General features: G+C 32.2%; 1 protein-coding gene across 2 annotated transcripts in view; it reads left to right on the forward strand.

The window, feature by feature from the left end:
- CEP126 (centrosomal protein 126) overlaps positions 1-12,175 on the forward strand; it is a 98,377-nt gene that overhangs the window by 70,080 nt on the left and 16,122 nt on the right. For both annotated transcript variants that reach the window (XM_028516066.2, XM_028516063.2), the window contains 2 exons: positions 1,235-1,433; positions 5,011-7,162. In XM_028516066.2, the coding sequence (XP_028371867.1) occupies positions 1,235-1,433; positions 5,011-7,162 (2,351 nt within the window). The remainder of the gene's footprint in view (positions 1-1,234; positions 1,434-5,010; positions 7,163-12,175) is intronic.

A 12,175-nucleotide genomic window follows, 5' to 3' on the forward strand; every position in this document is an offset into this window, starting at 1 on the left:
AGAAATAAAGAAGAAAAATTGAGAGATGGCAATTTTAAAGGTAAATAAATTAAGTTTATTAGATATTTTGTAGATTTAGCAATATTTTGTTTGGGAAGAGTGACTTAAGGAAGGAATATATAAGAGTAGAAAGGCCTAAAATGAAGAGACAGAAACATACATTCAATGTTTAGAAATTTGTGTTAAATTACTTCTTGCTCACTCTGATTTCCCTGTGATCACAAAAAGATAGTCAGGAATCTAGTACTCATTGACCCAGACTATTTCATTTTGTCCAAATAAAGATATATATGGGTATTGGAGATAGGTATATGTTGCATACCTCACCTTCCAAAACATTTCTATTTTCATTGACTTCAGTAACTGAATTCAAATGAATTAGAAATTAGTGCCCTCGAGATTCACACAAATGGCCCCAGTGCAGCAGCAGTTAGCTTTTTTATATACCTCATCCCCATCCCACCTCCTCCGAAAATCTTCCCTTTGTTCTTTGTTTTTCCTTTTGTACATATGCTGAAATGTAACATGCTGTAAGTTTCTAGAAGATGCAGATTTCTATTAGAAGATGACATCATCCCCTGATGATTTTGGGGTGGCATATTGGCACACTAAGAGTAGACTCTACATTAAAGGTACCCTGTGTGACATAAAAAAAAACATGCTTATATATGTGATACAACTGAAAACAAATGTATGCAAGACTCCTCCATGGAGTAAGATCCAAGCACCCAAACCTAGTAAGCTAAAATGGAAATTCCTGCCTAACCTGACAAGCAATTTTTATATTTTCTACCTGCCTGAGTCTTCAACTAACTTTACTAGAGTTATAGGAATACCTACCAGCCATGACTTCAACTCAGAGCTAAGGGTAATGCAAATTATTATTATCCAGATAGGAAAACTCTTAAAGAACTGAGGACTGACTCTATACATCTAAAGGAATTCCTCCTGTATCCTTCCTAAACAATACAGGAATTGGATTTAATAAAGCCATGAATAACTGGGCATTCTTACATGAAGGTGGAGTCCTTTATTAGAACTATAAGCCCACAACCATTTTTATTTTACTATTGACTGCCTTAAATTCCCATTCTAATATGTCTATATGTTTCTCCAATATCCGTATATGTGATTATCTGGACACACATACTCCATGAATGTGTCATTTATGTGTATATAAAAAGAAGTTAACTTTATTTAAGTATACTAAGCATTTTTTATGTATGGTTTACAGAGCTATAGACAATACTTTACCTTCATCACTATCAAAAAATGATCAGAAGCATCAGAAACATCTCTTATCCAAAACCAATTGTGATAAAGAAATGAAGGAAAACAGCAGGACAGACTTGGCTGCTAACAAAGATGCATTCCAGCTTAAACTAGTGGAAACTCAGAAACTCCTAGAAGATCAGCATCTAAGCAGTTTGCAAGTATGAAAATATAAATGTGGTATTAATATTTTAAGATCTAGTAATAATTCTGTTCATTTTGCAATGTTTTCCACTGAAGAAATGTATGCCATTTGCCAAGTTTAGGCCATGAGAGAGAATGTGAATGAATCAGTGCATATTCATCACAGATACCAGAGAAATAATTTCTTAGATATTTAGTTACCTTTTATTCATTTTCCTCTCTGCATCCTCTATTCTTTTTTATCTTATATTTAGAAAAATATTCTTTATGAATGTTATTGTCTGACAAACATGAAAGCTATTTGAAAGTACAACATAATACATGTTGTTGTTAGAGGTTGGATTATAAAATGCAGTCTGAAAATTATAACACGTGTGGACATTAGTTTCTAAATGAAAATAGGGTACACTTGGCTAGAAATGGTATTTCTATTCTATCACTTAGGTCACTCACTATGTTATTATCCCACCAATGGGCGGGTTTTCAGCTGATTTTCCTGAAATGTTCATGCACTTTATTTTTCATTAGTAATTATACACATTTATCAGATTCTGAGTAGGCTGATGTCAAGATTAAATTCATAACTTTGGTCTGATTCATTCAATTGCTAAGCAATTGTGGCAGGGATACAATAGCAAAGCAGGCAGTTTCTTCTGGCTATGATAAACTACCTTCCTGCCATAAATAACTATAATTCTGAGTGAAATGTATGAAACAAATGTTTTTAGACATTAGATGATAGGTAGTACAGGACACGGTCTTGGAAAAAAAGGAAAACAAATGAGATAAACCCTATGATCATATAAGCTTCTTACCTGGACATATTCTCTGGATAACCCTCAAAAAAATCCATGGGTTACCCAACTGCCTGTCACACACACACACACACACACACACACACACAGAAACTTAATTCTTAAAGAAGACTAAAATCTTGACACATGACATAATGCTCTCAATGTCCAACATTCAATAACAATTTACTAGACATGTGAAAAAGCAGGAAAATATAGTCCATAAATAAGAAAAAATTAGTCAATATAATCAGATGCAGAAATGATAGAGATGATGAAATTAACAGGCAGGAATTTTAAACCATTTTTATAAACATTTTCAAGGAATTAAAGTAAAAAGGAACATAATGAAAAAAGATATTTTAAAGGAATGAAATAGACCTTCTAGATCTGAAAAACATAATATTTAAAATGAAAATTTCACTGGATAGGCTTAACAATGTAAGCATTATAGAAAAAAAGATCAGTGGACTTGTAGACATGGCAATAAAAATCATCCAATTGAATCACTGAGAGAAAAAGTCTAGAAAATATAAGCAGAACATTATTGACCTGTGAGATCATATCAAGCAATATAGCATACATTTAATTAAAATCCCAAAGAAGGGGGGAATATTTAAAGAAACAGTGACTGAAAATATTTCAAATTTGATAAAACTCTAAATCCACATATCCAAGAAGCTCAGTAAACTCCAAGAAGGATAAGCATGTACATGTATGAACACACACACACAGGCAAACACACATCAAAGGCACATGAAAATTAAATTAAGCAAGAAAAGGATACATTTATGTGGGCATGAACAAAGATAAGGTAGACTACTGCCTTCAAGCCAAAAGACAGTGAAACAATATTTTCATAGTTCTGAGAGAAGAAAAAAGTGACCACCCCAGAATCCTGTATCCAACTAAAATATCACTCTGAAATGACAGCAAAATAGGCATTTTCAAAAAACAACAACTGAGCACCAGTGCACTACACCAACATCCGAACTACAAGAAATGCTACAGAAAGATTGTCAAGCAGAAGTATCTATAGTGACAAAAAGCAGGTTAGTAGTTATTTTGGTGAGTAGGGATTGACTACAAAAAGCATGAAGGAACTTTTGGCAGGTGGAAAAGTTCTATATATTGTTTGGTATGGTGGTTATTGGTAGAAAATTGATCAAAATCCAACTATACATTTAAAATACGTACATTTTATTGTAGATAAGTGTCCTCAATAAAATTGATTTAAACACAAAGCATGTTAAGTCTAGTACAATTTATATCAGTAACTTACAAGAAAAACTTGAAGCTTATTATGTTTCATTGTTTAGTGGTGAGGAAAATTCTGGGGAAAAAATATAGTGTAGTGAAATCAGAAATTACTGAACTTCTTTTGAAGTGCTTTGGGAGATGAGGCCATTACAGGCCTATTCAAATGGAAGTTTTAGAGCCATGGACAACCATTCATTTAGAAGGACCTTCTAACCCAGATTTCTACATCTCATTATATGCAATCTCAAAGGAAGTCCTTCAGGACTTCTAGTTTCCTTATCATTACTAAATAAAATAAGTCAATTTCAAAAACAGGCATTGAAGGAGCTACACTCTGTTTTGTCCTCATAATTAGGTTAAATGACCAACACTTTAAAAAGATATCACAGTACTGAAGGATGTGATGGGCAGGTACCAAATACTAGTAATAGCAAACTCTTACGAAATTTTCAAAACTTGTTTCACAATAGTATATCAATCAATAAACATTAACTATGCAAACTAAAATACTTCTATAACTGATTTTCTTGATTTCTTAGTCTATTTTTTGGGCTATAAAAATAATGTATTTTGATTTAATATCAGAATATCTAACTTTTCTAAAATTTGTGAAAAATCTTATGGAACACTAATTTCTTTCTTTGAGTCCATCTAATTTTTATACTACATTTACAGTTTAAAGTCTTCAATTTATTTCTACATAGGTAATACAGAGTTAATGTATTCTAGATATGTGTAAGAAATTAGAAATATTTTAAAACATTTATCATACTTGGAAGTGATAATGAAATTTTATTAAAGGCTGATAAAGTCCATGAACATTCAGTGAAATAGTTATGAGAATGTCTATGGAATTTATTGAAATTATCACTCTGACAAATCTCAAAAAAAGAGGCCCCTAAAAATCAAGTTTTCAACCCTAAGTCCATATTAGAATTATCTGGGGAATTTTAAGATAATAATACCAATATATGGACCCCATCCAAATATTAAATCAGCAGGACTCAGGCATAGATATTTTTACAAAGCTTCTTATGTAATTCAAACCTGCACCCAGAGTTGAGAACTCTGCTATGTAGACCATGACATTAACTTTTATTTTTAAAAATGTAGCCCTTCCAATAGGAAATTCACATTAGGATCATAGAGCTTTTAGAAGCTTCATTCAAGTCCAGTGAATGTTTCAGGAAGAAATACCATTTGTAAATAACATTTTCAGGGTTTCACATGCTGTTATGAAATCTTCATACTCTGGATGTAATAGCAATAGCAAAATTATTTTCTAAGCTATAACTGGCTAAAACAATTGGGTAGTTACCTTACACAGCAACTTTACTATTAAAGCCTTTGTTAACTCCCTATTTTTCACTGAGGACTGTTCTAGGGATATAGACTATTTGTATGTTACACTGTAAATAATCATATTACTGTATGTTACATCCAAGAAGAAATGGGCTCAGTAATAACGATGTGTTGAATGATAAATTTTGGCATTTAAAAAAATTTCTAAACTATAAAACTTTGTTCTTTTTTCTTTCAGAAATTTTGTGATGAAGTTTATCAGATAACAAATTCTGAAATCCTTTCAAGTGTAGACAGTCTTGAGGCTGGAGAACATGAAGAAATCTATTTAACACTTACTAATAAAGAGCCTTCAACATCAATCCAGCAGAGTTCTGTTTTCCTCAAATCAGCAAATCTACAATCAACTAATCTAAGCTGCTTTGATGAAGATAAACTGTCATTCTCTAAAACTCAACATATAAATAATTGGCTAATAAATTTAGATGATCCAAATACTCAAAATGCCAAATCTCTCTCAGATATTTTAAGTAAACCTAATGTTCTGCCTTCACGTGAATGTTTTTATAGTAAAGAACAAAATCCATCTGCTGTAGGTAGAACTGTGGAAAAAGCTACAAATACTACCAGTAATCTAGTAGGCTTTGTATATAGTCCACCCATATTTATACATGATAAAAAAAGCAAAAAGACTTCTGAAAATAGCACCACGAGGACAACTGACTCCGCTTCTGGGGCATTCAAAAGGGAGAGACCTTTCGGTTTTGAAAGACCAACATTTAAATTTAGCAAATCCTGGAACACTCCAGATTCTCTAACTCAAGATATGGCTACAATTTCAGACAACGTGAAATATTCTGAATTAACTCAAGAAAATAGAACTACTTCAATTCCTACTTCATTTGTACCTGTGGCAACATCTTTATTTTTGTCACCTAATACACAATCAGCTAAACTGTTACCAAAGAATAGTATACATATAAAAGAAATCGACCCAGTTCAGTGTTCTGATAAATTAGGAGAATTGAAAGATGTTAAAAATGAGAAGATAAAATATTTTAATTGTAATAAGGAAGAATCGCCTTTATTTTCAGACAATTTTCCAGCTGCCTATATACCTCACAACTTTGATTCAAAAGATAAAAAACAGAAAATAACTAAAACATCTACATCATTGTCTAATATAATTTCTAATTGTGACCTAGTTGGTCAGCACAAGAAAATGAGATACAATATTCATGAGAGAAGCAGTGTGAGGTTTCTAAAAAGTATTTTAAAAAAAGAATCTAAATATGAACATGATTATTTTGAGGCACTAGTCATAAATCAAAGCTTTAAGTTAGGAAATGAAAAAGCAGAAGCTATCAGAGATAGTATTGAATTAACAAAAGAAAAAGGAAAAAGTGCAGAAGTTCCAAAGACTATTAAAAAACTGAGGTGGTTTGATGAAACTGGAGATACGGGAAAAAATGCTGAAGGTAATCATTCACTGAAAAATAGAGGAGAAATATCTCAACAGTGGTCTCAACCACTCCACATTCAAACTGATAATGCTAATGCCAGCAATATAGTTAGTGTTCCTGCATGTACTGTGAATTCTACTGATACTAAAAAGCCCATGGGTGATTCTGTCTCTGAAAATGTTGCTGCTTTAGGAGGATCTGGAATTAACCATGCATCTTTGAACTGTTCTGTATCTTCAGATTTTAACATTGCTAAACAAGCCTGGTCAGCCTCAGAAAAAGAAGAAAGTAAATCTCCTATATATAGCAGTAATTCTAAAACTCAGAAAGCTAATCTACAAAGAGATAGAGCAAAGGTAATTAGAACAAAATCTGTTAAAGTTCAGTCAGGGTTTGTATATCCAAACAGAAAAGGCACAGTTATTCGAACACAGTCTGCAAGCAAAACCAACACATTTTTACAAGCTCAGGGTAAATTAATTGTACCTCATCCTCCTAAATCTACATCAAATATTAGGAGTCATAAAAATATACAGGTATCTCAGTGTCAGTCAGAAATGCCTGAAAATTCTCAAAATGTTATTACAAATAACTATTTTAATTCAAAACATGTGCTTCCAACAGAACACAAGTTGAATCAGTGGAATAAAGAAAGTAATCTTCCACTCTCACATGTTTATTCTGACTCAGTCACTGTGGTGCCATCTCTACCGTATTGTTCTTCTGAGTTCCACACTTTGGCAAAAATAAATTACTCAAATAGCCCTGAAATTTTTGCCCACCAAGATGGAGTATTATATTGCACCCAAAGGTGTCCTATGCATGAAGAAAGTCATTACTCTGTGGCTTTTAGGCCTATTAAAGAAGAATCGGTTCCCTCATGGAAAAGACAGCATAATATTCTGAGTCAAAATGAAAAGGCTGCTGGTAAGAATAAGTTAATATATTTTTATAAGCAAAATGTACATTTAAAATTCATGTAAAAATTTTCTTGTTAAGGTATAGCAATATATACCTTATAGATATTAATGTTAAATAATTACTTTATAGATACAGTATCTTCCTTGTATCCTTGTCTATCTAGAAGCAGAAATTTTTAGTTGAGCAACATTTGCTCCACTAAAATCAGAAACTTTGGCTAGCCTCCATTTTTTCCATGACTTTTCTTGTTAGTTTAAAAGTGGAAGGACAAAGAATAGGATCTAATCTTACCCCATATCATTCTGTCATTATCCCCAGTATTACAGTCAAAATGTCTATTAAATAATCACAGTAAACATGTTTAAATTATTCTAAATAAATGAATAAATGTTATAATACTTTACTTTTTAAAATGTTTGTTAAATTGAGTTGCTATAAGCTAATGATAGGTGTGCCAAACCCCTCCATCCCGTTTCTGAAAGAGTGGCAGCTCTACGGTTATATATGTTAGTTTTCATATAGAGAAAAAATGATAGCATTCCTTTAAACATTTCTGAAAATTATTTTTCTATAGAATGTCATTGCCCTTTGTAGCTGGTGATGCCTCTTGAAACTACTTTCCTCTGAGGGAATGGACTAGGAGCCCATAAATTTTTCTACCAGTAGGAATCAGTCTCCTGTTGAAAAATAAATAGGACTTGGAGGAGGGGTGGGGAGAAGAGAGGAGAATCAGAAACACAATGCTTTCCTTTTCCCCAAAATATGAATAAATATTGAAGAGATATAAATTGGGAGTTAATTTAAAATTGAATATTTAAAGTCTTCAGTTAGACCTTGAGATTCTAAGAACCAGGGACTTTTTTGTAATTCATCACTGCATCCACAGGTCCTAACTGTGCCTGGAACTTAATAGACACCCAAACTTTTCTTGAAGTGAATGGGCACAAGCCATATTGGCAGATGGAAAGCTTTAATCTAAAAATCTTCAGTGTTTATCTATAAAAACTTAGATTTTTTTAAAAAAATGTATCTCTCACCAGAGTGGAATTACAAAAGAACTCTTCCACTGTCACACATTTGTTCTAACTCACTGTGATGCCATCACTTTTTATCCAGCCATTTCACAATGTAACTTCAATTTTCACACGGCCTCTAAAAGATGAAAGCATCATACAGATTTGACATTCTAAAGTGATAGTGATAGATAAATTATGATGCTTACCTTTTTTGAGTTCCTTCTCTGTGCCAGTTACAGTACCAAGTGTTTTATACTTATTGTCTCATTTATAATTCATGGCAATCCTGAGAAGTATTTTTATAACACCATTGGCAAAGAAGGAAATAGAATTGCTCAAGGACAAGAACTAGTAAATAGCAAAATTGTTATTTAAATCCAAATATCTATGACTCCAAGTTTTATGTTTTTTCTACTAAAACTATATAATAAATATAGAAAATTTTATATATATTAAGTAAAATTTATATCAGAGTCTAAGCTGATCAGGAAAAAAATTAGGAAACATAGTTTGTCAATAGCTTAAGCATAAATGGGTAGCATATTAAAGTTATATTCTCATCCTCTGATGAAAGAATATATATATTCATCTGGAGAAAACAATATTTAATCAGATGAGGTAGTTCTTAGGGATGTTTGTATAAGAGACAATAGAAAATTTAATGAATTTTAACATTTTCAGCCATCTTTTTAAAGATCTAGAATTATTCAAACTGTTGTATATGTCTATACTTCATAATGTAGTGATTATACTTAGAAAATGTACTATTAGCAATACTAAATACTTTGTACATTCAGTCAAACTTATTTTTGAAAACAATTTAAATACTAAGCATTGCAAACAAACCCTTTACTAATAGTGGATAAAAGTTCAATATGCATCTGTTCATCTTTTTTTCCTACTCTCCTACTTCATTTTTATTCACACTCAATGTATCCAGGGTTGGAAATTATGGAGCATCTTCCTCTCCATTAGCATTTTCAGAACTCTCAAACAAAACTCTCCAGTAAAAACTTGATTCCCCTGAGGCCCAAGCCATTCAACTATACCACCTCCTGACCTCTCAAGTCATTTCTTCCCTCAAAGATGACTTTGGCATATAATTCACATTCTACCTTTCTGTGCAGTCTTTGCCAAAATACCACTGATTCAGCATTTATGTTGATGAACCATCCAACACTGATCTCTCAATTCTTTCTCATCTCTAATGATTTTCAGTAACATTCTGCCTCAAGTACCCATTCCCTATGTCATATCCTGGATCTTGTGAACACCCAAACTCCTCTACATCTAAAATCAGTATTTCAGTTTACATCTTCCTCTCTGACTACAATATGGTATCTGCACAAGCATGTTTAGACCATGGAATAGAATACAGTCTAGAAACAGACCCACATATTTTAGACCCCACATGCTTGATTTTTGGCAAAAGTGGTACTGCATAGCAGGAAGAAAAGACCTGTCTTTTCCTTAAATAGTACTAAGTCATTTAGATGATCATATGGTATTAGTAAAATGACCCTTAACTTATACCATACATAAAACTCACTTCCAGGTAAACTGTAGATATAAATATGAAAAGTGAAAAAGAAATGCTTCTAGAAGATAACACAGAATTTAGAATGGGCAGGGATTTCTTATCCAGATATAATAATACTAACCATTAAGGAGAAGATTGATAAATTGTGCATTAAAATTAGAAATGTCTTTATCCAAAAATACCATTAAGATATTGACAAGGCAAACCATGGAGTGAGAGAAGATATTTATAAAATATGATATTGACAATGAGCTCATATCCCAAATACATAAAGAATTCCTACAATTAATAAGAAGAAGACAACCCCATTATATCAGTCAGAGTGCAAACAGAGAAACAACCAATAAGATATATTAAGGTTTATTGCAAGGGATTGGCTTATGTGAAAATGGGGGCTGTCTAGGCAAGTCTGAAATTTTTTAGGGCAGCTTATCAGGAAAGGAGGAGTAAACTAAAATTCCTATCCACAAACAGAATTTTTTATTCTCTCAAGGAAGCCTCAGTCCAGCTTTCAAAGCCTTTGAACTCATTGAATCAGGTACACACACGATTATTTAGTATAATCTCCCTTAACTTAAAGCAAACTGATTATGGATTTGAATAACATCTATGAAATACCTTCACAGCACATTACATTAGTGTAATCACCTACATTAGTGTCTGACTGAATAACTGAGGACTGTAGATTAGGTGACACATCCAAAAGACCATCACACCGATTTTTTTAAAGCCAAAATATTTGAATGAGTTTTTCATAGAAGAGGATAGCCAACTGGACAATAAACCTCAGCCTCAGTCCTCAGGAAAATGGGCATTAAGACAATTAACATACAGGTTTATTTTTATTCTTGGTAGTAAACCTATCATAACTAGAATTTTTATTGAAGGCTAGAGATTTGGCCAGTGCAAACTATATTATTTTTGCAAAAATAGCACGTTTTTCAGCTATTATATTAATTAGTAGATAATATTTAAGTTCATGCATGTGAATGATATAATACATAGTTTTAAGTATATACTATATCTGCTCCTGGGATCAGTAATGTACAATCTCTGAAGCTGAACATCTACACAAAGAACAGTAAAGCACAAAAACAAATAATTATGTTACAAAACAAGGAAGTATTAAAATGTTAGTAGATCTTGCCTCGAGAAGATTTATGAACAGGCTGAAGGAAGGAGAAAATTCTTCATTTAGCTATTATATGGCCAAGTTAATTTTCATTAAGGTATTTTTAAAGCTCTTCAAAAACACAAAGATAGGGACTTCACAAAGATAGGGAAGACAATTCCAAGCACAGAAAACAGTCTAGAAACTTTACTGCTGTCCAAATTATCTCACTAGATATGATAACATTTAGAACATCTAGCATCTAACCTTATTTAGCATTTAGCATACCCATATGGGTGGGAATAAATATATAGCTTTCTAAACTATAGGTGATGACTTATTAGTGGATTGTGAAATCAACCTAGTAAGTGATAACCAGAATTTTTTAATGAAATATGATTTTAGAATCAAAATGTTCTAGAATAAAAATTACCAGAGCACATCATATATTGCAAGGGTAAATATGTTTCACAAAACTGTATATATGCATCCTAGCTCACAATGCAAGGTATGTTTCTTTCTGTGAAACAGTCAAATCAGAATGAAAATTACTAGCATGAAGAGTAAGAGCTAGAATTTTAGATTTTAGAAATTTAACTGCTTGAAGCTAAATCCCAGATCTTGCTGTTGTCTGGCTCTGTAACCTGAGACAAGTTATTTATCCTCTCCTGTGCCTTCATTTATTTGTAACAATAGTGATGATAATAGTGCCTATAGCTTTAGAACAGCTGGGCCAATTATAAATGCTAAATATCATGCTAAACAAATATTATGTAGAATTATGTTATTATTTCTTACTCTTATTATTACTTCTTAGTCTAAAAGACTCAGTTACTAGCCAACTTTCTTAAAAGTTGAAAGCTTTTGTGTCTTTATTATTATATAGATTAGAATGACAGTTATATGTAGTTATACTTGTATATGTGTAATCATAGTATATGTGTATAACTATATACATATGTGTGGCTACAATTTGGAAAATATATATATTAGCTTTAGTAACAAATTGGATTCAACATTCAAACTCATGTTGTCTAGTACATAATTTCAGGGCTAAAAAAACTTTCATTTTTTATCTCATAACTGAACTTTCATTGCAAAAGCACACATACACATTCCCATGATACTTTTCAAGACATTTGTGTGCTTACACACACACTCATATTCTGTGCCCCAGACTACTTGAATTTTCTACCTTTTAGCCACCCCCCCCCAAAAACTTCTTAACATCTTCATCATTGTTAGTTTGTGGCTTTGCGCATAATGTTCTTTTTGACTGAAAAAGTCGTTTTCCTTGGAAAACTACTCTTCCCTTAAGACCGAGGTCAGGCATAACCTTCTGTGTGAAACCT

This window comes from Phyllostomus discolor, chromosome 6 (genome assembly GCF_004126475.2).
Source record: "Phyllostomus discolor isolate MPI-MPIP mPhyDis1 chromosome 6, mPhyDis1.pri.v3, whole genome shotgun sequence".
Classification (NCBI taxonomy): Eukaryota; Metazoa; Chordata; class Mammalia; order Chiroptera; family Phyllostomidae; genus Phyllostomus; species Phyllostomus discolor.